The sequence below is a fragment of the Vipera berus genome, assembly GCF_964194415.1.
Source record: "Vipera berus genome assembly, chromosome: 13".
NCBI lineage: Eukaryota > Metazoa > Chordata > Lepidosauria > Squamata > Viperidae > Vipera > Vipera berus.
The window spans coordinates 3,901,093-3,927,263 of NC_138216.1; the positions used below are offsets into that span (position 1 = coordinate 3,901,093).

General features: G+C 44.4%; 1 protein-coding gene across 2 annotated transcripts in view; it reads left to right on the top strand.

Annotated features, from left to right (window-relative positions):
• USP22 (ubiquitin specific peptidase 22) overlaps positions 1-20,340 on the top strand; it is a 51,979-nt gene extending 31,639 nt beyond the window's left edge. For both annotated transcript variants that reach the window (XM_081337897.1, XM_081337898.1), the window contains 9 exons: positions 4,935-5,104; positions 6,744-6,891; positions 9,881-9,986; positions 12,016-12,174; positions 13,079-13,205; positions 16,167-16,258; positions 17,484-17,546; positions 18,374-18,523; positions 20,104-20,340. In XM_081337897.1, the coding sequence (XP_081194023.1) occupies positions 4,935-5,104; positions 6,744-6,891; positions 9,881-9,986; positions 12,016-12,174; positions 13,079-13,205; positions 16,167-16,258; positions 17,484-17,546; positions 18,374-18,523; positions 20,104-20,146 (1,058 nt within the window). In that variant the 3' untranslated portion in view covers positions 20,147-20,340. The remainder of the gene's footprint in view (positions 1-4,934; positions 5,105-6,743; positions 6,892-9,880; positions 9,987-12,015; positions 12,175-13,078; positions 13,206-16,166; positions 16,259-17,483; positions 17,547-18,373; positions 18,524-20,103) is intronic.
• The last annotated feature ends 5,831 nt before the right edge of the window (positions 20,341-26,171 follow it).

The following is a 26,171-nucleotide window of genomic DNA, read 5'->3' on the forward strand; positions in this document are numbered from 1 at the left end:
TTAGGTCTTTGTATCTGTTGCCCTCTTGTTTGGCACTTGCAGCCGCCTTATGTGGCACGATGCCTTTCATGCTTTCTTTTTCGTTTACAACTTTACAAAAATATTTTTAATCAGAGCAGTTGGGACTTCTTCAAAATACAGATAGGGCAGGAAGTGTGTTTCCTGAGCTTTTAAAGTTTGCAACTTGTGACTCTGATGTTACTATTGGAAGCAGTAATGGAAACATGTTGGAGAACTGGAGAATTCCTTGAACCTCTTGCTAATTCTTAATGAAACTATTTGATCAGCGGTTCCAGCCCGACCGCGTTCTTAATCACTTGTGTCTCTTGATTCCTGGAAAAAGATTGGATTATTTTAATTACCTCTGTTGCAGAAAAACTCTGGTGATGCTTTTATCAATGCAGTTCTGGGACAACTCCCCTTCTTCCCAAAAATTTCCCAACCTGTCCTGGAGTCGTGAAATACCCACTTGCTCCAACATCCAGGTACCTACAAGGACTGTTCCTGCTTAGATTCCAGTTTTGTTCTTGGTTGTTTATGTGGTGCCACCTGCCATTTATTTATTTATTTAATTAATTAATTAATTAATTAATTAATTAATTAATTAATTAATTAATTAGTTTTCTGTACCGCCCTATTCCCGAAGGACTCAGGGCGGTTTACAGGGCAACATATAAAAGACAATATAAAATTAGGATAAAATAGAATTAAAATGAATTAAGTTAATTATAGCCCAAACAATTAAAACAATGTTTAAGAAAGCTTAAAACCCCTTCAGTCCAGGCCTGATAGATCGAAAAGCCAGGTTTTCAGGTCCCGGCGAAACGAACGCAGATCGGGGGCGGTCCAGAGTTCCACAGGTAAATCATTCCAAAGGGCAGGCGCGCCCACAGAGAACGCCCTCCCTCTGGGGATCACCCGCCGGCACTCCCTGACCGGCGGCACCCTAAGGAGGCCCTCTCTATGGGAGCGCACAGGACGATGGGAAGTTGATGCTGGCAGCAGGTGCTCCCTAAGATAATCTGGACCCATGCCATTTAGGGCTTTATAGGTCATCACCAGCACCATTATTCTTAGTCTTACTATTTCACCTTCTACATAAGACAGTAGCAGTAGAAATGTATTTCTTTCTGCACCCCATTTGGTAAATTGGTTAAAAACAGTGGGTGGGCTTATATACGAGGGTGTGTGTTAAACGCTTTATTTTAAATAAGGGAAACAATTTGATGCAAGATTACTGCAGACCTCCTCCAGTATTGATCTCCAGTGCTGTTGAGGGCTGCAGGGTTGAACTGCTTCCAGAAATTTTGGCAGAAAACCTGGCCAAGACTACGTAAAGTTAATGGCGCTGCATTTGCAAGCCACTGTTGCCTGTTTCCCCTTCCATTTTTGGCATTTGCTATACATCACATTTAGAGGCGCCCAACCTGCTGTTAATCGAGTTACATGCCATCGTCACGAGAGCTTTTGTGCGATATTCCTTCTAATTCCACTTTTAGGAATTTCCCAGTGTGGAAATAGCATTTGTGGCTTAAATCGGAGCTCTTTCAAACTGCGGAACTTAAGACTTGTGGACTTCAACTCCACAAGTTTGGACGGCCCTGATTTAAAATGGAAGTTGTGAAGAAATGCTGATGGAACTGAATGATATTGAGCTTGAAGAAAAGACAGTTTGGTGATTGTTATTTTATAAAACTATTGATCCCTGGGGACACCTCAGTATAAGCAGATTGAGTGAAAAAGTAATGCCCCCCCACCTGCTTAGCTTTACTTTAAATATGGATAGTTGAATAAACGAACTAGGAAAATAATGCCTGAAACTTAATTCTTCCATTACTTTTATATACATGTCACCACCGTTCACTACACATTTCTACCAATGACGGACAAACTTCTTAAAAGTCACCATGAACAAACTCCACACTTTGCCTCTTCAATCAAGTCCTCACTGTTCTTTTCACCTCCACATTTGAGCCAAACAGATACCTGCTATGGTATTTCTTCACTTTTGGGGGGAAAAGGTACAAGTTACAGCGCCAGATTCTGGCCTGTATGACAGATGGGATAAGATTATGAGATCCAGTTTCACAATTGACTCTTGGATAGCTCACGAGGTACAAGGCCTAGTGTTGCAATGTTGCAGCAAAGTGCCCTTATTATTCTTCCAAAGTCCATCTAATCATTGTGTTCAAGGTTTTGATGTTACAGTGTAGCCCTCTGTGTTAATAGCGAGTCCAGGTTCAAGGAAATTCATCTGAATAACATGGTCTGCCTCCTCAAGAATTATAACCGTGAGGTTTTCCTACCGAAGCCTGGAGTTTGCATTGTTTTTGCAGGTGAAGCTTTGTGAGGCTACGCCATGGAACAGTTCTTCAAGTCTGGCTTATAACAACGATCCTACGTTTAGTTGGCTGTCACATGCACCGAAGACATTCCTCAGCTTCATTCTTATAGCATGACAATAATCGCCGGCCAACTTTAACTCTTGAAGTTTTCACCTCTGCCATTAGCATGCAAGGAAGACGCTCTGTTCCACAAACCTTCCAAGATTGGAGAATATCAATAATGTAACCTCGGTGTTTCTGTGAAAGGCCACGTTGGTTTGACAGCAATTTCTCCACCAATCATCCCTCATCAGTCCATCGGCTTTTCTCCCTATGAAACCTGTTGGTTGCTGTCACAGATTGTGCACTTTGTTCTTGAACCTACGAATCGCCTCTTGTTTGGTTCATCCTCTTTACATTTTTGGTCCAGGGATGCATAGCATTCACACCAGTGCTCTTACTGTCATCCAAAACCTGCATTTGATGGTGAACTTCAATTGGAGGGACTCCTTTGCCAGTCAAAAATTCAGTCCTGGCCTGTAACTTAATTCCCACCCATGAAAGTGAAAGAAGAGATGCTAAAAAACATATCCAAGCTTTGGAGATGCCAGGACTGCCACCTGTTGGTCACTTACAGAACTGGATGGATTATTTTTCATTCAACCCTCTTGCATTTAATTTGTAATGTATATTTCACTTCTCATTGTTTAGGGTTTTTTGTTTTTTAACATACAGGCGAGGCTAAAAATGCAGTTGTCCTTGCCTCTTTTCTCTGTTTCTTAAATCAGAAATCAACGTGGTCTGCTGTTAACCTCCTTATTAAAACCTTGTCTTACTCCTATTGTCTTTTGTTGTTTCTTCCGCCACTTCTCATCGTTAAAGAGATACTCGTAACTGAAATTGGTGATAATAAAACTATAGTAGTTATGCCTCAGTTGCGGTTACAACAGCTTCGTCGGTGGCAAGGATATTTGGGGTTTTTGTTTTTGTTTTGGTGTACCCTTGTCTACAATACACACTGCAGTCCAAACATAAAATGCTTTAATTGTGGTTGTAAGTTGAGGACTCCCTGTGCTGCTAAATAAAAAGAAAGAAATAAGCCTTGTCTTTCTTCCTTTGTTCAAATCTGTTTTCCAGCGTTACAGTCAGTAGACGCAGTGTATTTTAACTGATGCACTTATGTCGTGTCTTGTGTAATGTATTTTGAATACTTCCTGGTTATAACGCACAGTCTCTTGTTTTGTGCCTCTGCACAATTCGCCTGCAAATCCACAACATACTCTGGTCTGGTGCTGCGCACTTTCAAAATATGATAGATTCCATTCACGAACTAAAAGGCATTCTCAATATTCATACAGCGGATTGCACTAGGAATTAAATGCTTAGATAAAAGTTAAGCAAAGCAATTTCTCGTTGAAAATAGGAAGTGGCTTTTGGGGCTGGAGAGGATGATAGCGTTATGTTAATGCCAGCGATGTTAGGATGCCGTCTGTATCAATACATAATAGATTGTCCAGTACAGTGATGCACTGCTCTTAGTCTGCAGTATCCTAGCAACAGAAACACCTACCTGCTTGATAAAGGAAGATGAAAGGCTTCAAAACTATTTCTGCATATACAAGGCCATTTAATATTACGAGCCATCTCAGAGTTTTAGTTGTATTGCTTTGGGGGGGGGTTAAGAATTTGTAAAATCTTCCGGCCGGTTATCTACGTCCGCTAATAACCCAATTGGTGTTTCCTGTTTCACGTTGTTTAAGAAGAGAATTTCAGCTACAATAAAAGCTTAAATATTTCGCTAGCTTCCTGATTGTCCTTGAAGTCTCATTACTTTCATATCCAGAGCAAACACGGGAATTTTATATTTTGTTCCTCTGGTATTAGTGCTTTAAGACCCGGACGCCCTCTAGATAAGTGTGGGGTTCCAATTCCCAGAAAACCCAACCAGCATTGCTTCCACTGGTAGGGAATCTTGGATGAAAATATTTCTGAAAATGAGTATGCTCGAAAGCTCTCTTCAGTTTGGTTGAGGTTCTGCAGTTTCGATTCTTTTCAACGGGGGGGGGGGGGGGACTAAAATCCAAACGGTGGCTTATAACTGCTATAGTTTCCTACCAAGATGTGGTTATGGTGATAGGAATTGTGGCTGAACAGTGGCTGGAGACCCAAAATTGAGGTCCACGGTACATGCTTCGATCTCCTCCTTAGTATGCAAATATGGACTGCCAAGCTTAGCTTTCTGCAGTGTTTCTAGAGGGCTCAAGTCTTTAGTGATGGTACTCGTGGTGATCAATTTTTAAAGAAGCTCTAGTTCTAAACATGCTACGGTGAGCAGTAGGTGCTTTGCTCAGCAGCGAAAGAACATTCTTGTAACACACGAGATGCCCACATTTTGGGGTGGGGTGGGGGAAATCACAATGTCTAATCGATGTTACGTATGCAAGCCATTTGGTTACAAAAGCATTTCGAGGCGAAAGCTACGAACAAAATGCAAAAGGAATAAATAGTTGCAATCAGAAGCTGAAAGTTGGAGCTGAGCTGAGTTCCAGTTCTGTCAAACCGAGCCGCGGTTCACTTGTCCTCTTTTTTTTCTTTCCTTTTTTTAAACAGGTCTCCGGGGGCTAATTAATCTTGGGAACACGTGTTTTATGAACTGTATTGTCCAAGCACTTACTCACACTCCGCTGCTGCGAGATTTCTTCCTCTCCGATAGACACAAATGTGAAATGCAAAGCCCCAGCTCGTGTCTGGTCTGTGAAATGTCTACGCTTTTTCAGGAGGTGAGTTGCCCTTTTCGCTGGTGTGTGTGTGTGTGTGTGTGTGTGAGAGAGAGAGAGAGAGAGAGAGTGAGAGAGTGGGGCAAGCAGAGATCACTCTGCTTATATTTTAGATTCCCTTCATTTCCTCTTTCATACCCTCCCAAGGTGCATGGGCTTTGAAGACAGAGCGAATCATGGGCCATTGTTCTATCAGTTTAAAGCAGGGGTCTTCAAACCTGACCCTTTTATGAGTTGTGGACTTCAACTCCCAGAATTCCTCAGCCAGGCACACTGGCTGAGGAATTCTGGGAGTTGAAGTCCACAAGTCATAAAAGGGCCAAGTTTGAAAACCCCTGGTTTAAAGTAATAATGCATGCCACTTTGGGTTGGCAGACTGGTCTGGTTTTCCATTATGGTCAGCTAATTCCGATTGATTATAGCACAAGTCAGTGTTAACTCTTAGCAACCAGGCAGGTAAGTTTTTCTCCACGACAATCCTTCCTTCACAAAGTCTTCCAGGTCTTAACAATGAGGCATCCGTTGTCCCTGTAATTCAGCCCCTTCTCCTCCTCTTCTCTTTTCTTCTTCCACCGTTGGCACCTTCCCCAAGGAGCTAGGTCTTCATACAATGTGTCCAGAGTTGTGGACAAGTGCTGTTGTGCGTTCCGAAGTGTTTCTTCTAAATGGGAATTCAAAGCACTTCATAGCCTAACGTACATACAGACCTGTTCTAAAGTCCTTCAAAACTGTGGAAATGCTGAGGTGCTAGAGACAGCCTAACTTAACTCTCTTGTCCCTGAAGATCTGTTGGTTAAAAAGCCCTCCTGTTCAAGATGAGAGTTTGAGGAGAGGTTCCTTTAGTTCCCCCCCCCCTTAATGAAACACTGAGGAATACATATCGGGAGGCACAGTGAAGTAATTATGGAAAGTACCACGGGGTAGAGTAATTGGATAATTCCAGGACTAATTGTAAGACGGGAAGAAGCTTTATTGCTGCGGTTCTCTGAATTTATATTGTCACAACTGCTGCATCAGCAGATTTCAGTTATGCTCAGGCTCTGCTCTCTCTGTGCCATTCCTGTTGGCATCCTGGAATCGTTTTATCGATCCTTTGGAAAATAAAAGGCATTGGTGCATTATTGCATTGCTGCAGTGTGGTTTCAAGCCAAGAAAACTCCTCCCGGATGTATAATATGATGTGTGTAAAAAAAATCCCGTCACTTAGGAAGAATGCTCCCTACCTTAAATTCTGGATAACATATTGGTCCGATACACGTCTACAGAGTTTGGATTTGATTTATAGTACACAGACACACACACACATACCGTAGAGCCAGTTTGATCTAGTGGTTAAGGCACGAGGTTAGAAACCAGGAGAAAGTGAGTTCTAGTCCCCACCTTCGGCCACAAAGCCAGCTGGGTACCTCAGCCCAACCCACCTCACAGGGATTTTGCAGGGAGGAAAGAGTATTCTATATGTTTGCTCCCTTGAGTTGTTTCTATAGATAAAAAGCAAAGGCGGGGTAAAACAGTACTCAGGGAAGAATTCTAGTCTTTTCCACGAAGAGGTTTTATGCATTTGGGGAAAGGAGGAGCCCTGACCCTTTTGTTTTCTTTCCCGCCCTCCCCTCCGCCCCCGCCCCCTCCCTCCTGGGCACAGTTCTACTCTGGGCACCGATCCCCTCACATTCCATATAGGTTATTGCACCTGGTATGGACGCACGCACGGCATTTAGCAGGGTACGAGCAGCAGGATGCACACGAGTTCCTCATTGCTGCGCTGGATGTGCTACATCGACACTGCAAAGGTGAGGCCCTTTCTTCCTCTTGTTACGCCCCCCCCAGCACGTCCAGCCTTCACCGGGGGTTCCTCGGCTTACCACCACAGCTGGGCCTAAAATTGAGGCTGCTCGGTGAGAAAGGGGTCAAAACTTGTGTGAGTTTCGCCCCCGTTTTACGACTCCTCTTGCCACGTCCGTTAGGCGAATCACTGCGGTTGTTAAATTAGTCGCGCGCTTAAGCGAACCCATCGACTTTGGTCGCCAAAGGGGATCCCACGACCCCAGGATACCGAAGCCGTCATCAACGTGAGTCAGTTGTCAAGCGGCCGAATGTAAATCCCGTGACCGCGGGGACGCTGCAACGGTTGTAAGCGTGGAAAATGGTCATAAGTCACTTTTTGTGGGGTGACTTTGAACGGGCACTAAGCAAATTGTGGTAAGTGGAGGACTCCCTGTATTTAGCTCTAGGACAGGGGTCCCCCCACCCCCCGGTTTGTTGGCCGGCACCGGGCCGTGGCAGGCCAGCAACCGGTCCGCACAAACAAGCAAAGCCCCATCCGCGGGATGCAGGCCGCACACGAAACCATGCACCCTCCGGTCCACGGGAAGAAAACCTCTCTCCACGGAACCAATGATCCCTGGTGCCCTAAAGGTGGGGGCGGATGGTTGGCAACTGGCTCACACTTCTGACGGTCGCAGCATCCCCGGGGGTTACGCCATCCCCTTTGGCGAACATCCGGCAAACAAAACCAATGGGGAAGCCAGATTCACTTCACAGCTGCCTCACTAACTTCGCAACTGCCACAATTCACTTTGAACAGCAGTGGCGAGGCAGGCCGTCGAACGGGGCAAGCCTCCCGGAACAGCCGTCCTGCTTAGCAACTGAAATGTTCGGCTCCGTTGTGGCCGTAAGTGGAGGACTACCAGTACGGCTTTGGTAACTCCCAAATTAAACCTCTTCAAACGCGAAGAGGTTTAACTCCTCTGAACTAGCAGGATCCTCTCCCAGAAGTGATGCTTAATGCCCTGACCTGAAACTGCTTCATCCCTGGGAATTCCATTTCAGCCCAATTATGCTTATTTTTATTTTATTTTTTTATTTTTTATTTTTGATGTTTGCTGCTGTGTGGCATATTGACAGGTGCAAGGAGGTGGTAATTTCATTTTGCCAGATGCCACGGGAAGCCCAGCGTGTTGGTCATACCTCCCTGTGTTGCCGTGAACAAGCTTACAGAACAGCCTTTAGAGACCCACACTCCCCCCCCTCCTCATTGAGCCTAATTGACTTGGTTAATTGAACGGGGAGCAGCCTTATTCTCCTGCGGGTGCAAATGATGGTCTATTAAGAGTATCCAGCAGGGATGTTACCTGCAGCCCAGTGAAGATGCAAAGAAGCCATTTGCTAGTTTTTACGAGATGACCAAAAAAAAGAGAGGAAGAAATCCTTTTTTTACATGCAAGGATTAAAACTTTGACTTTTTTTTTTAAAAAAAAGATTCTTTGTTTTCTTTTGGGTATGCAACTTTCTCCAAAAATGACACAGTATTGTAACTTTTCGTGACTTCATAAAAAGAAACAGGAAAGACCGTTATTTATTTATTTTTGTCAGTACTGATTTAATAATGTATCTTTTGCTTGGCCAGAAGAAAGTTTAAATCCCAATTCTTAAAGACGGTTGCTCCGTAATGGATTTGCTAAGGTGGTGCCCTATTTAATTCTCAGAATACCAAGCCAGACTCCTGCCACGTTTGATATTGGGAAATTTTTTACTTCCTTTCCATTCATCTCCCTGAGTTTTGTTAGTTGGTTGAGCGTTCTCCTAGTCACGGTTGAGAAAATTCCCATGAAGTATAAACTTCTTTTTTTTTTTTTAAATGTAGTCTTGCTTCTGGGATGACATTTTCAGTCACGTTGGAACAGCTACGTTACGTGTCAAAGTCAGGGCTTTTTTTGTCATAGAACGCTCAGAACGGAGTTCCGGCACCTTTTTTGGATGGAACCTTGTAGGGTAGGCAAGGCGGGTTGTATGACGTGTGTGAGTTCCGGCACCTTTTTCCTTTTACAAAAAAAGCACTGGTCAAAATTATTAAATGCTGAACATTTGCAAATGCTGCCTTTTCTACCTTACTTGACCTTTAGTGTTTTTTGCTAGGTAGTGTGAATAAACGACATGTGAAATTTTCTTCAGAGCTCATTTTTACTTGGAAAGACCTACATGTATTACTCAACCCCTGAAAGCACGTTTAAATCATCATTGCCACTTACTGCCATAGCAGGGCTACCTCTTCTGGAAGCCGTCCTTGGCACAGAGCGAAGCCAGCCAATTTTCCACTTAATAATAATATATTACCATGCCTATGACATGAAGTCTCTCATACCTAATTTTGGATCTACTTTCTTGGTTCAGTCAACCAAGCACAACTTGAAGCAATAAAATAGAAGCCACGTTTTTCATAGCTCTCGTTCCTGATGTCCTTCCTTATTCTTGTAACATTCTTTTTGTAGATAGACCACAAAAATTAAGCCTGAGGTCTACAGGTCGTCCTTGACTTATGACCACATTGGGTTCCCATTGCTAAGCAAGGCTGTCATTAATGACCATTTCTAAGTGACCCGGTTTTATGACCTTTCTTGTCACAGTTTCAAGTGAATCACTGCAGTTGTTCATTTGGTAACAGAGATGTTAGGTGCATCTGACTTCCCCATTGTCTTTGCTTGTCAGAGGGCCACAAAGGCTGACCACGTGACCCCAGGACCCTGCAATTGTTACGAACACTTTGCTGCTTGCCAAGTCTCCAAATTTTGATCATGTGACCAGCGATTGTTGAGAAACAGTCGCAGGTCACTTTTTTCCCCCCTAGTGCCATCGCAACTTTGAGCGGTCACTAAGCCAATGATGGCAAATCAAGGATTTACCTGTACGTCTGGTGCATAAAGGGCGTAGGTCTCTCTGCGCAGCTACAGGCAAATCTTCAGAGGGCTTGAAAACAAATTCTGCTCATTTCCTTTTCTCCAGGTGACGATAATGGGAAGAAAGCCAGCAATCCCAACCACTGTAACTGTATCATAGACCAAATCTTCACCGGTGGACTACAGTCTGATGTCACTTGTCAGGTCTGCCAGTGAGTATGAGGAGCAAGTAAGACGGTGCGATCTCCCTGATGTCTAGAGAAAGAACTTAGGCGGGAAGGGAGAAGCCGATGAGAGGGCAGAATAAAACGAAGAAAAGAGTTAATTGCATTGGGGTAGCTGTGCTTAAGGGACGCAGTGTGGCTCAGTGGGTTAGGACGCTGAGCCCGTCGATCAGAAGGTCGGCAGTTTGGCGGGTCGAATCCCGAGTGCCGCGTAACAGAGTGAGCGCGCCTGTTACTCGTCCCAGCTTCTGCCAACCGAGCAGTTCGAAAGCACGTAAAAATGCAAGTAGAAAAACAGGGACCACTACGGTGGGAAGGTAACAGCATTCCGTGCGCCTTTGGCGTCCAGTCATGCCGGCCACATGACCACGGAGACGTCCTCGGACAAGCGCCGGCTCTTCGGCTTTGAAACGGAGATGAGCACCGGCCCCTAGAGTCGGAAACGACTAGCACGCATGTGTGTGGGGGAACCTCTTTACCTTTACCTTTATAGCTGTGCTTATTTAAGAGGAACAGCTGTAAGAAGGAGATGTGGGTGACCTAATCTACTGCTTTTAAACCTGCTTGGGTTTAAGGCAACTTTTTTTGTTGTTGTTGAAGGCGTGATGGCAGTCTTTTTCAGCCATATATATGTAAAAAAAAAACATCATCGGGAGTTTAAAACCAGCTTTTGCTTGATTATAAAGCAAGGGGGCAGCCAATGTGCTTTTTTTAAACGGAGACCTGAGCTGCCAGAACTTAAAATAATTTTGCACTGTTAAGCTACGTGGACTCTTCATTAAGTCCTCTCGCTGGTTTAGATCTGATGGCTGATATTGTGTACCGTTCCCTATCATCCTGCCCTTGTTGCATATTTCTAAGGTCCCCATTGGAGAAATTTAAAATGTTCTTTGTTGGAAGTCTTGTTTTGCAAGCAACCCCTAGAGGTGAAGTGCCATTTCCCCCCCCCCCTCCACTTCTGCACATTCATTTGGGAAGTGTAAGGATTGCCAGGAGAACGTTTTTTCCTCTCGGCATTTGTGAACGTACTATTTTGTAAAGCAATGTTACGCCATTTTCTGGATCTGCTGATTGGCAGGAACGCCCCCTTAATACGGATTCTCTTTCTCTTCTCAATTTTAAGAGGTAAAACGATGGTTACTGATAGAAGGCAAGGCTTGTAACTCAGGGTTGTTGGCCTGTGGGGTCCTTGGTGCTTTCTGAGCTTGTTGCTTTTCTTGCAGACGTTTCATGACTAGGTAACTTGATCAGTGCTTAGAAGGAAGGGGGGAAGGAGGAGCAAAAGAGGAGGAAGAGGAGGACTGTGGGGTCCTTGGTTTTGGTTGCTTTCTGGCAGACATTTCATTACCCAAAACTAGGTAACATCATCAATGCTGAAAAGGAGTCTGCTTTCATCATCATTGCATGGATGATGTTACCTAGTTTTGGGTAATGAAACAGAGCCTTGGTGGAGCAGTGGGCTAATGCCTCCTTAAGTAACACCAGCTGCCTGCCATTAGTGCAGGTTCGAGTCCCACCAGGCTCAAGGTTGACTCAGCCTTCCATCCTTCCGAGGTAGGTAAAATGAGGACCCAGATTGTTGGGGGCAATTAAGCTGACTTTGTAATAATGTCGCTGGGGTGTGTGTGAAAGCCCTAATAAGCAGGCATATACATAGAATGAAGGCTATTGCTAAGCACATTGGTTTGTGCTTCTTAGATTGTAAGCCACCCTGAGTCTTCGGAGAAGGGCGGGATATAAATGGGATTAAAAAAAACAAAACATCCAAACTCAAGAGAGCACCAAGGACCCCACAGTTGTCATTCTCCTCCTCCTCCTCCTCCTCCTCCTCCTCCTCCTCCTCCTCCCTCCACTCTGCAAACCCCACTACGTTCTAGCACTGAACTCGTTACCTTCTTGAGTAATGAATCATCTGAAAGAAAACAGAGAATACCCAGGACCCCCCCAATCCTTTCTGTCCAAAGTATTGCTTTACATAAACCCGTGACCTTTTTTTCCCCTCTTTCCCTCTCCTTAGCGGTGTGTCCACAACAATAGACCCCTTCTGGGACATCAGTCTGGACTTGCCCGGTTCCTCCACCCCGTTTTGGCCTCTGAGTCCAGGCAGCGATGGCAGCGTGGTGAACGGAGAGAGCCACGTGTCAGGAACCACCACCCTCACAGACTGCTTGCGAAGGTACAGACTGGCAGGCTGACTTTAGCAATCTTACCTTCCCTCTTCCTGTCTGCAGATGAGCAATTGGCAGGCAGATGGGCCGGGAGCAAAAAAACAAACAAACAAACCAGCATCTCGTTCTGCAATTATTTCTGCTGAATCATCGTGCAAACAACTCAGTTCCCTTGTACGAAAAAAAAAGAGGCCAGGACAAAAATTAAGCTTGTAGCATAAACCTGATAGAAAAGCTGGTAGGTAAAGAAGACTAACGCCCCCCCCCCCCAACTTCAGTTGGCTTTTCCCATGATAAATTTCAGCACTGTGTATATCCTTGATTATGTTAACGTGTGCTCTGTAGACGGTGTTGCTTCATACGATGCCAAACGATGCATGCGCAAGAGAAACGTTCCTTAGAACTTGATCGCTCATCCTACGGGCATTTGAAATAAAACAGTGAACTCTGCCTACACGTGCGGCATCACTGTACACCATAGGTACAGATTCACGTGTTTTCCTTAATTTTGGATAGTCTGCCTCTTTACCTATCACTCCCTAATGTATGGGGTTTTTTTAAAAATCAAAAAGGTAATAGCAAAGGACTTGAAGTAAATGAAAGCCCTGCTTGAAGCTAGTACTATAAATGTGAAACTTGTATAAGATTCTACTGTAAAAGATACTAAATGGAAATTTAAAGTGAAATAGTAATAATAATAATAATAATAATAATAATAATAATAATAATAATAATAATAATAAGAAGAAGAAGAAGAAGAAGAAGAAGAAGAAGAAGAAGAAGAAGAAGAAGAAGAAGAAGAAGAAGAAGAAGAAGTTGGAAGGGACCTTGGAGGTCATCTAGTCCAACCCCCCCTGCTCAGTGTTTTACTTGTGCCGGTTATCCATTCTGTTTCACCATTTTTTTTCCCAGGTTTACAAGGCCAGAACATCTAGGAAGCAGTGCCAAAATCAAATGTAGTGGTTGCCACAGCTATCAAGAATCTACAAAACAGCTCACTATGAAGAAACTACCCATCGTGGCTTGTTTTCATCTCAAAGTGAGTTGCTAAATGATGATTCCTGGAAGCGGATCTTCCGCCACGGACTTTTGGTTGGCTCTCTTTTATTCTGTGGTTTTTCTCTTAAATCTCACGGATGGTCTGAATCCCACTTTTGAACTGAGAGTGTGCACTTGAGGATTGGGAACAGACGTGGTGACTGATGGATATTTCTGGACTGATTAGATATCCAGAGATTTTTAACATTGCAGATTCAGTCCCAAAGGCGCTTTTTTTTCCCCAAAAGGCAACTGGACTTTCTTGATTTTTTTTTCTTTGAAAACATTTCGCTTCCTTAACCAAGTAGCTTCTTCAGTTCTGAGAAGAAGCTTCTTGGATGAGAAGCGAAACGTTTTCAGAGAGAGAGAGAGAGAAATAGAAAGCGATCCAGTGCCGAAGAAGAAGAATAATCTTGGATGAGAAGCCAAAATGTTTTCTTTCAAAGAAAAAAAACACAAAAGTCCAGTTACCTTTTGGGAAAAAAAGCCTTTGGTTCAACCATGATGATTGAAAATCTCCATAGATATTGCAGATCCAGCTTTCTGCTGTTACATGATCCACAAAGCTGTATATTGCTTGCCAAACTTACAACTTTCAGCCTCAATTCAATAACTGTCCAGAACAGGGACCCAGATTGTTGGGGGCAATAAGCTGACTTTGTAATAATGCCGCTGGGGGGGGGCAAAAGCCCTAATAAGCAGGCATATACATAGAATGAAGGCTATTGCTAAGCGCATTGATTTGTGCCTTAGATTGTAAGCCGCCCTGAGTCTTCGGAGAAGGGCGGGATATAAATGGGATTTTAAAAAACCCCAAACAAACTCAATTTCATTGAGGGCCGCATCAGCATTGCGGTTGCCCTCAGGGGGCTGGGTGGGTGTGGCCAGGGTGGGCGTGGCCTACTGGGTGGGCATGGCTAGAGTGCATATGGCCTACTGGGTGGGCGTGGCCAGCTCTACATCGTTCGCATCAAGGGTGCCTATGGGGGCCTGGGCAGGAGTGGGACAGATCTGAGGGTCTCTGGCAGGAGGAGGGTCTCTGGGCCAGGGCCAAGGCAGTAGGGGCCGTTCCCTCACTGTTTCCAGGATGGCTTCGCGGGCCGCATGAAACCACTTCACGGGCCGGCCCCCGGGCCTTGTGTTTGACATGTCTGGTCCAGAAGAATCGGATTGGAGAATACCAGACCAAGCAGGTTTTCCGCAGTGGTCTTTGCTATTAAACTATTTGCCCTCCTCCCATTGTGTAAGTGGTGCAACAACCCATCCGACCCACAAAATTGGATGCTCATGAGGATAAATTGTTTAAGTGAATACGTTTTCTAAATTTCTAAATACAAATATAAATATAGAGCTTCAATAGGCCAAGCTACACCATTTAAAAGGTTTTGTCAGGTGGTCCCTGCAGATGCCAATTTTCTTAAAACTGTTACAGAATTGAGAGGTTTATAGTGATCCATCGGATTCCACCACAAAGAAAGAACGACTCAAAATAGTCGTATCTAGTATATCCAAATGTCTAGATTTCATAAAAGTGAATACAGAGAAGGGTTTTTCGGAAGTGGGCAGCATTATTTTGAATGTCAAAGGAGGATCTCTATAGTCATGAGTCATCCTGTCCTCCTGTCTGTTCAGAATTAAGATTTTAATATTTAATGCCTTAAAACTGCATTTAAATGCCAGCGAACTAATATTGCTAAATTCCAGCAGCTGTAGTAATGGATAGGGCTGTAAGTTATTTATAGCTGGACTGTTATCAGACTCCTTATGAAGAGCATGTCTTCTGACAATGTTAATAATGTAATGTGGCAAACAAAAAATGTGAAAGGCTATCTCGTCTGTGTAATTTCTTTTCTCATGCTAGGAAAATAGCCCGATCTGTTGCTAGGGAATTGTTGTGCTTCTGAAATTTGAGCACAATGACCTACAAAGGTAAATAGAACAAGAGTTTTTAGAAATTTGGAGTAACGCTGTCTTTCAAGAGGAGAGTTCATTAATCTTTCTGCCTCCTGTTCACATCCATTTGTAGCATTTTATTCTGAGGGATGATGAAATTACGGAGCTTATCACATTTCCCATTGTCTCGGAAATTAATCTTTCCCAACCACCGGTGTCTCGGCAGCGTGAGATACCTTAGAATATTATTCGTCTTCCTTTTGCAACCGCAGCACATACCTCGGTGCTAGTTTCGCGCGAGGAAGCTTTCAGGCTGAATCCGTGTCATTCCTGCCTAAAAACCCTCAAGAATTGTTTTTAAAACGTTTCCACCCCCCTTTCGGTACCCTCTTTTCGTTCTAAAAAGAAGAAATCTTTTTAGAAACAGTAGGCAACAATCCAGATGGTAAAAAAAGACGCTTCTATGAAGTAGTCCTTGACTTACAACCATTCATTTAGTAACCAGATGAAGTCACAGTGGCACTAGAACAAGCGACTTAGGGCCGTTTGTCCCAATTACCACCTTTGCCGCATCCCCGCAGTCACGTCATCCAAATTTGGTGAGTTTGGAAACTGACTCGTATTTATGACCGTCGCAGTCTCCTGGGGTTCTCTGTTCACCTTTTGCAGGGGTCTTCAAACTTGGCCCTTTGATGACTTGGGGACCTCAACTCCCAGAATTGCTCAGCCAGGCACGCGTGCCTGGCTGAGGAATTCTGGGAATTGAAGTCCCCAAGTCATCAAAGGGCCAAGTTTGAAGACCCCCCTAACCAACCAATCATGTTATCAACGTAGCAACTGCAGCAATTCACTTAACAACCGTGGCAAGGATGGTTATAAAATGGGGCAAAACTGACTTAACTGTCTCACCTAGCAACAGTAACTCTGGGCTTAGTTACGGCCGTAAGTCAAGGGCTGCTTCGCATTGTTTTTCTGCGCCCAAGCTAACCAACGAGATGCCGTTCCATTGAGGAATTTAAAATCTAATCTTCTACCCCCCCCCTTTTTTTTTTTCCTTTCTTTCATCTAGCGGTTTGAACACTCGGCCAAACTGAGGCGGAAGATCACTACGTATGTTTCCTTTCCACTAGAGCTGGACATGACACCTTTCATGGCCTCTAGGTAGGCACCAGAAACTCTTCTTGTGAGAAGCCATTCACGTCTGGGTCAGTGTTTAACGGGCAGAGAAGTTGTGCTCAGCTTGTAGACGGGAACGATCGTCGGATGATAATTTCGGCGATCCCGCCAGCATGGATCTCAGAATTGAAATGAAGCAGGAGTGTCTTCAGTGAAAAGAGAGGGATTCAACATTCCTTCCTCTTAAGGTGGCAACTTTGGGGGCACCAGGGACCGGTTGCTGGCATGCCATGGACCGGTGTCGGTCCACGGACTGGGGCTTGGGGACCCCGGCTCCAGGGTGCGTAGAGCCCTGATGGTGCAGTGGTTAGAGCACAGCATCACGGGCTAATTCACTGCAGGAGTTCAATTCTGACTGGCTCAAGGTCAACTCAGCCTTTCATCCTTCTGAAGTTGGTAAATTGAGATTGTTGGGGGCAACAGGCTGACTGTGTAAACCGCTTAAAAAGGGCTGTAAAGCACCACGAAGCGGTATGCAAGTCTTAAGTGCTATTCTACTGCTATTGCTATAAGGTCGTTTGTTTTATATCTATACCTGCTTTTCATTTAACTAATTCCCTTTGATTCAGTTATTATGCCGACCAGAAAAATGGCAAATCTGTTGCCTGTCTGACCCCCGTATAGACAAGCATAAAAGATGCATCCTCGTATTCTAGGCTGTGATAATAAAGGTTGACCATTTCGTCCCTAAACGGTCGGTCAGACGTTCTCCAGAATTCTCCAGCCAGCATGATCTTTGTCCCAGGAAAGGCTGAGATTTGAAATTGACCCCACAAGAAAGTGTCCAGGTTGGGGGAAAAAAAATGGCAAATGGGGGTAGAGGACCACTGAAGATACGTTTAGGAAGGAATAAAATTTAAAGCTTTCTCCTCTTTGGGGAAAGGATGCTAAGAATCACTGCATGTAGAGTGTTCAGAATTCAATAGCCTTAGAAGTACTGAAACACTTCAAACTAGTAATCCAGATCTGCTTTTGTGTCTTTTGTTGTTTTGCTGGGTTTTTTTTTCCATGCAGGGGTAAGTTATGTAAGTGTCGTCTCTTTACTTAAAAACACTTGTTTCTCCTCTTCAGGAAATGTCGAGAAAGTAAGAAGATCTCTTCGGATTTCAAATGTGTCTGTTAACTAACGGGCGATTGATAACCCGCTGTCTTTTTTTTAAAATGACACTGAACATGGTTTTTTTTGTTTTTTTGTTTGTTTTTATTGTAGTAAAGAGAGCAGAATGAATGGGCAGTACCAGCAACCAGCAGATAGTCTAAACAGTGATAATAAGTAGGTGGCTTTGTCTTCTGTGCTTCTTGGTCTCAGATGCATCCCTTAAAACAGTATTAAAAAGCTGCCTTGCAGAGTTCAGTGGCCTGTTGTTGTTGTTTTTTTTTTTTTTTTGAGCATATTGCATTCTAAACTAGCTGTGGAAAAATAAATGCTCAGGAACAAAATGCTGTTTCTTCAAACAGTGACTTTTTTCCCATTCCGCTCCTCTCCACCATCTGGGCCTAGCCATCCCCCAGCCTTCCTTCGATCTACTTCTAAAGACTGACTTACTACTCCATGAGCCTTAGCTACTCACTAATCCGAATGAAACAGTCACTGGTAAAATAAAGCCCACCCAGAGTGGGTGGCACACACATACGTGTCATAAATCTTTTAAAACACCCGATGTCTTGACAGCTTGGATTGGCATTGTTAAGTCAAGTAATATGTATCAATAGTACTGATGTTTTCAGAAATAAACTAGATAACACAGATAACCCTCGACTGAAAACCCGTTCGTTTAGTGATCATTTGAAGTTAACGGCGCTGAAAAAAAGTGACTTGACCATTTTTCACACTGATGGCTGTTGAAGCATCCCCACGGCTACAGGGTCCAAATTTCAGATGCTTGGCAACTGACTTATATTTATGACAGTTGCAGTGTCCTGGGGTCATATAAATCACCTTTTGCAACCAGTTGAAGGATAACCTGTAGCATGTGGAGGCTCCACCTCTGATGGCCCAGCTTACATGCAGTACACATTAGCAGAATGCTGATTATCGACGGGGCTAAAAATTCCGTTTTAAAAATCGAGCTGTTTTCTCTTTGCTTCTCCTTCCGGCAGGTATTCCTTGTTTGCGGTAGTGAACCATCAAGGAACGCTGGAGAGCGGGCATTATACCAGCTTTATTCGGCAACACAGAGACCAGTGGTTCAAATGTGACGACGCCATCATCACCAAGGCTAGCATTAAGGATGTACTAGACAGCGAAGGGTATGTCAAGTTCCCATTAAGCACAAAACGCCAGTTTTGCTGTCTACCCTAGAAGAGAGGAGCGAAATTAAGGGGGAACGCGTGAAATAAAATTTCACCTTGATCCAGAGGATTATCGTGGGTTGTCTCTCAAAGCTGGTGGTGATCATACATTAAAAAAAAAGACCTCTCTTTTTGGAGTGGCCTCAGAGAGGGAGATGGCACACCAATGTTTCCCAAATTTTGCTACTTGGTAAGATGTGTGGATTTCAACTCCCAGGCTCTGCTGGCTGGGGAATTCTGGGAGTTAAAAGTCTTGCACCTCTTAAAAGTTACAAAAGTTGAGAAACGATGCTCTGAAACAAGCGTGACCCCACTGCACTCAGATTGTGCTTTGAAAAGCTCCAGTTCGGCAGCCTGCACAACTTATGCAAATGAATTATTTCTTTTGGCCTGACTCACCAGGTTGTGCTGCTTTTCTGGTTTCCCAGGGATGGGAGGGACGTAAAAATGGTTATTCCACTGTCTCCTTTTGCTTCTGGGTTTCTCACCGGGATTCTGTGTTACCCGTATTAGGAAAGGGATTATTTTTTTAACTGGCTTTTGTTTTATAAAGTGTGGGGGGGAGGAGTCTGTCAAAGCTGATCCCCTTTGGCCACCTTCTGACAAGCAAAATCAATGGGGAAGCCAGATTGACTTCACGACCGCCTTGCTAACTTAACACCACCAGTGCGACCCACTTAACAGCCGTGGCAAGGAAGGTTGTAGAACGGGGCAAAGCTCACTCAACAAGTGTCTTACTTAATAATGGAAATTTGGGGCCCCGTTGTCATGAGTCATGGACTGCCTGTATTGCTAAAGGAATGTCTATATACGCAGGTCATTTTTTTCCCCATCTGTATTTCCTGCATTTCCCCTACGATGTCTCGTTCTCTGCTCCATGGAGGATGGGAATGAGAATTCTCCACGGAGAATCCTGAATCATAAATAGGGAATGGACTGTTGGAAAGGGCTTGAGTGGACTGTTGCCCACAAAATGCTGCCGTAATGTGACTTTAACATTTCAGGTGTCTTAGAATTCTTTCGCCGTTAAGCATGTATATTCCGAGCTTCGCTTGAGGCAGGCAGCTTTGACATCCCATGTTATAATTCGGGGGGTGGGAGTGTGTGTCTTTGGGGATATTTGGGAATTGCTGAGGCAGTCCAGCAGACTCCGAAGACTTGAAGCTCCTTGTTCTGATCAGAAGCCCCCTTTGGACACAAGCCAGCCTGCTAAGGATGTTGGCAGAATCTCTCCATTCTTGCCACCACTTTGACTTGGTTCTTCAGGCGCGCAATTCGGCCTCAGTCCTGTGTTGCTGTCAAGCCCTCAGCAGCCCCGCCGTATCCTCTGATGAGTCACTGGCCTTGAATTATTTAGATCCTCACCACAAGACCCAGGAGCGCTAGCAAAAGCCTGAAGCCCTCCCCCCCCCTTATAAAAAAAATCCCCATCCCTTCTGATTTTAGCAGGGCTGGGGTGGGAGCCAGAATGTACGCAGAGAGACCCACCTAGGCCTCGCTCTCACAGCCTGCTTCTCCTCCTCCTCCCTACTCCGCAGATACTTGCTGTTCTATCACAAACAGTTCCTGGAGTACGAGTAGCCCTGCTCGGCAGCTGACGCGAAAAGAGGAGAAAAAAAGAAGAAAGGAAGCGAAAGGAGTGGTAGACTTCCGATAAAACACACAACACTACCTGAAAGACAACAATTCGACACCTGGCCCCGAGCTGCCACAGGACCTGCTTGCCCGTCGGCTCACCGCCTAGAGGAGTTTTAAAAAAATAAAAATAAAATAAATGGACTCTCTTCCTCGTGTTGGCGGTCCTGCAAGGACAGAAGAGGGGGGGGGACCCTAACGGAGGCTCCCGTCAGTGACTTTGAGCGAGGAAATAAGAATAGCGCAAAGGTTGCCCTCGATGGGGACACGTAGGGGAAGCCGAGGAGTCCACCACGCGCTGCAGATTCTCCCGCCGTTCCGCCGAAAGACGTGCGTGGGAAGGCCCGGGGAGAGTGTGTGTGTGTGTGCGTGCGCGTGCGTGCGTGTGTGCGTGCTCTCATCTCCATAAAGCATCTTCTCCATTGGTGCTTCAGCTCCCACTTGACCAATCCTAATGACAGTTGATTAAAACACACGCAAAAAAAAAATACCCACCCACCCCCCGAGCCCGTGTTTTTTTTTTAAATCTGCCTATGGGTCTGAAAGCAATTAAAAGATGGAGGAGAGCGTGGGGACACCGCGACGAAATGGACTTTGGCGAGTACCTTTTTATTTGTGAATTTTAGTTATTAAATAAATACAGTATGAAATTATTAGGCTGTTTTGTTTTTTGGAAAAGCCTTGCCCAGAGGCCCAGACGGACGGGACCAGCGTGGCGGCGGTGGTGGTGGTGATGACCACCAAAGCCTGCCTCTTTTTTTAAGTCACGGCACAGGTAATTTTGGAGACTCTTCTTTTTTTTGGAACAGGCTAGGTTTCTGTTTGAGCCCCCCTCCCTCCCTCCCTCCCCCCTTTTTCTTGTTTTTCGTTTTCTATACATTGCTATTTTATTTTCTCGCCCCCCCCTCCACCTCCCCCTCCCCCTTTTACACATGTACTTTTGTTCATCGTTTTCCACCCATGAGAATGAGATTCATAATTGCAACCGTCAGTAAAAACGAATGAATTGGCATGTTTATACTGTAAAAAAGTAGTCGTGATGATTTATTGCGGTTGGGGGTGGGCGGGCGGGGATGATGTCAGGAAGGCTGGTCTCTTGGGGCAGGGGTGGTGTTGGGGGGGTGGGCAATTGTTTTCCCATCTTCCCTTTTCGAAAGAAATATTGCCCTCGTGAGACCCTTGGCGTTGGAAAAAAACCGCCATCTGCTACCTCCGGCGACTGGATGCTGTTTTTTGAAATTCATTTTCGGCTACTGGACGCTTCTTCCCAAAGCAAACTCATCTTTTCATTGGTCTCTTAGCTCCCTCTCTCTCCCATTTATTCTTTCTTTCTTTCTTTCTTTCTTTCTTTCTTTCTTTCTTTCTTTCTTTCTTTCTTTCTTTCTTTCTTTCTTTCTTTCTTTCTTTCTTTCTTTCTTTTTTTCTTCCTGGAAGCTGGGGGACACGTTTGCTTTTTTTGTTGTTGTTGTTGTTGTCAGAAATGCATTTATTTTCTCCCTTCCTCTCCCCCCCACCCCGTCTAGACAGCGCCAAAGCCCATATGGGCTGTACATTTTATCAAGAGGCTGGGCCACGTTTTATTTGTCACTTAGGAAGAGGAACGGCTTGTTTGCCTTGTAAAAATAATAATAAATAAAACCCCTTCAGGCTGCAAGGCTTTAAAAGTGTGTGTGCCCAGTAACCGCGGGGGAAGTGGCTTTGTCCCACTTATCCATACAAAAAACAAGTTTTACCTTTCTGCGTGAGGAGGGGCAGGAGAAGACAATGGTCCACCGTTGACTTTCAATACCAGTTGGGTTTCTCTTCAGTTCACAAAAGCTGCCTTTTACGGGATATTTTTTTTAAAAAAAAAAATTCTGCATTTAAACTAGTAAGCCTCATTGCCTTTCCAAAGCTCCTTATGTCCTAAAGGTCTGTTGGGTATTTCAAAGATGGTCAAGACCCAGTCTGGTAATTTTCCACCAGTTAAAAGAGTAGAGAAAATATACTGGTTTTGAGAGAACTCGTGCTTTGTTGTTGTTGTTAGTTGCGAAGTCGTGTCCGACCCATCGCGACCCTATGGACAACGTTCCTCCAGGCCTTCCTGTCCTCTACCATCTTCTGGAGTCCCTTTAAGCTCACGCCTACTGCTTCAGTGACTCCGTCCATCCACCTCAATCTCTGTCGTCCCCTTCTTCTCTTGCCCTCAACCTTTCCCAGCGTTAGGCTCTTCTCCAGTGAGTCCTTCCTTCTCATTAGGTGGCCAAAGTACTTGAGTTTTAGCTTCAGGATCTGGCCTTCTAAAGAGCAGTCAGGGTTGATCTCCTCTAGGACTGACCGGTTTGATCGCCTTGCAGTCCAAGGGACTCGCAGGAGTCTTCTCCAGCACCAGAGTTCAAAGGCTTCAATTCTTTGGCGCTCAGCCTTTCTTATGGTCCAACTTTCACTGCCATACATTGCAACTGGGAAGACCATAGCCTTGACTATACGCACTTTTGTTGACAGGGTGATGTCTCTGCTTTTTAGTGTGCTGTCTAGATTTGCCATGGCTTTCCTCCCCAGGAGCAAGCATCTTTTAATTTCTTGGCTACAGTCCCCATCTGCAGTGATCTTGGAGCCCAGGAAAATAAAATCTGTCACTACCTCCATTTCTTCCCCATCTATTTGCCAGGAATTGAGAGGGCCAGATGCCATGATCTTGGTTTTAAACCTGCTGGCTGGGCAATTCTGGGAGTTTGAAGTCCACAAGCCTTAAAGTGGCTAAGTTTGAGGACCCCTGTTCTAAAACATGGCATTTTTTCCCCCCAAACTGTATTCTGAACACGCTCTGGCCTGCTCAGAAAGCTTATCACAGTCAATGAGAAAAGTAAAATGGTGATTTCCACCCTGCAGGAATATTAGTAGATGTGGACGTATCTCAGGAGGGTGCTGGTCAATGCTAAAATCTTACTCCTTCGTCTATTCTCTCTCTCTCTCTCTCTCTCCAGAATCTTTATTGGTTCTGGCGAGATAAATTTAGAAGCAATATTTACACAGAATAAAACAGCAATTACGGTGAGCCCATGTAGCCATTTTATAGCTTCAGAGGAAGGGGTTGTTGTGAGTGTTGTGATTGTATCTCCTTGCTTCCTTTTAAATAATGTAATAAGAGTTCAAGGAAGAGGAACTGACCTTTTTTTTTCCTGCCTCTGAAGTTCAAAAATTCTTTCTAAAATGGAATTATGGCACCCTCTTGTGGCTGAACTTTGGCCAATATAATCTTTTTTTTCCTACACCTCCAAACCTATTTCCTTTTTAATGTTAGATGACAAAAGACAGAGAGAGAGAGAGAGAACCTTTTAAGGAAGTAGTTACAAATGTTAACCCCTTTCTACTTTTTTGGGGGGGACAAAAGGACTTGATAGGTAGAGGTTTGGAACAGATTTGCAAAAGCAGCCAAGATGTTAATTAAAAGAAAATTTCCATCAATATATTGAGCCAGATTTGGGACACTTTAATCCAGAGTGTTCCAAGTTACTAATCAAATAAAAATTCAGCTCATGTTGTTGTTCATAATATCTTGGTCTAAAAGTGAAACGTGTTTGTACCCATTATAATTCCAGAATTTGTCCAAAAGTACATATCCGTTTACAATGGTTGTCTTATATCTTCTCTGCTTTTTTGTAATTTCATCTTAGAGTAGGTTTATTTTGGACAGTTATTTTCCTCTGTGTAATTAATGCCAGAATTGGTCACCATTACTCTTTTGTTTTAATTAGGCAGTAACTTTCTTTTTTAAATTTTTTATTGAAATGTTTTAAAGAAAGATAAAACTATGTATATAAAAAAAGGAACACAAATGGTCCAAGAAAAATGGTAAAGAAAAACAGAGCAGAAAAAAAATGAAAAGGAAGTGGTTTCGGATAATCTTCATATCAGTTATATTTTAAGCTCTCTCTCAATTTATATCATAATATTCTTCTTTCAATAATTATCCTGTCTGGTCATCCGAGTCCTAAATCGTAAGTTCCATTCCCCCTTCTCTTCTCTTCTCTTCTCTTCTCTTCTCTTCTCTTCTCTTCTCTTCTCTTCTCTTCTCTTCTCTTCTCTTCTCTTCTCTTCTCTTCTCTCTCTCTCTCCTCTCCTCTCCTCTCCTCTCCTCTCCTCTCCTCTCCTCTCCTCTCCTCTCTTCCATTCCTTTTTCCATCCCATCCTTCCTTCTCTTCCCATCCTCCCTCTTCTCTTCTTCTCTTCTCTTCTCTTCTCTTCTCTTCTCTTCTCTTCTCTCCTCTCCTCTCCTCTCCTCTCCTCTCCTCTCCTCTCCTCTCCTCTCCTCTCCTCTCTCTTCCATTCCTTTTTCCATCCCATCCTTCCTTCTCTTCCCATCCTCCCTCTTCTCTTCTTCTCTTCTCTTCTCTTCTCTTCTCTTCTCTTCTCTTCTCTTCTCTCCTCTCCTCTCCTCTCCTCTCCTCTCTTCCATTCCTTTTTCCATCCCATCCTTCCTTCTCTTCCCATCCTCCCTCTTCTCTTCTCTTCTTCTCTTCTCTTCTCTTCTCTTCTCTTCTCTTCTCTTCTCTTCTCTTCTCTTCTCTTCTCTTCTCTTCTCTCCTCTCCTCTCCTCTCCTCTCCTCTCCTCTCCTCTCCTCTCCTCTCTCTTCCATTCCTTTTTCCATCCCATCCTTCCTTCTCTTCCCATCCTCCCTCTTCTTCTCTTCTCTTCTCTTCTCTTCTCTTCTCTTCTCTTCTCTTCTCTTCTCTTCTCTTCTCTTCTCTTCTCTTCTCTCCTCTCCTCTCCTCTCCTCTCCTCTCCTCTCCTCTCCTCTCCTCTCTTCCATTCCTTTTTCCATCCCATCCTTCCTTCTCTTCCCATCCTCCCTCTTCTCTTCTCTTCTCTTCTCTTCTCTTCTCTTCTCTTCTCTTCTCTTCTCTTCTCTTCTCTTCTCTTCTCTTCTCTTCTCTTCTCTTCTCTCCTCTCCTCTCCTCTCCTCTCCTCTCCTCTCCTCTCCTCTCTCTTCCATTCCTTTTTCCATCCCATCCTTCCTTCTCTTCCCATCCTCCCTCTTCTCTTCTTCTCTTCTCTTCTCTTCTCTTCCATTCCTTTTTCCATCCCATCCTTCCTTCTCTTCCCATCCTCCCCCTCCCTCTTCCTTCTCTCCTCTCCACTCCTCTCCTCTCCTCTCCTCTCCCATTCCTTTTTCCATCCCGTCCTTCCTTCCCATCCTCCCCCTCTCTCTTCCTTCCTTTTCTTCCCTCCCCTTCCTATTTCCATCCTCTCCTTCCTTCCCTTCCCTCCTTATCATTTGAAAGCAATTCCATAATTCCATTCTGGCTCTGCTGCATCCTCGCAATTCCTTTCCTTCCATGCTGTCACAAGAGGTGCTCGAGAAAAGGGATTGGCTCGGGCACATGGGCCGTGCTTGTGCTCCGGTTGCTCGGTAACCGGAGGAAGGGCTGCCCGGGGGGGTGGGGGGTGGGGGGTGGACCCTAAATTCAATAGCATCTCGATCCTATGGATGTTATTTGTTGTCAAGAGGAAGGGTGGGTATGTCTTTATTTTTCAACCAGGAAGCAACGGTATTTCCTTCCATCTGAATATTTCAGCCAAAGGTGCGTAGTTTATTGTAATTGGACCTGTGGTCCATCTATAAGCACAAGATCCCATTGATGCCATCAATTATTATTTTTTTTGGTACTTTTTCAAAGTGCTTTATATTTTTGGCTTGGAGCCAAGCTGTAGCTAAAAAACGTAGCTGGGAGATTTCCCCCCCATTTCCCCCCCCCACGTTGTTCTCCCGTCACTTGTCTTGGACAGGAAAGGTCCTTCTAAATCCTGAGATCCTGACCTATATCGAGAACCTGGTGGCTGCTCCAGTTACTGGAATTATCGATTGGCTCAGCTGTAGATCCCATCTGTTTGTCATCCTTCATGGGACAAAAAAAAACCCCCAGAAAAAGTCTGCCTTTGCCTTGACGGGGAAATGCTTTTTGAAAGGGAAATTTGACTAACTAACCG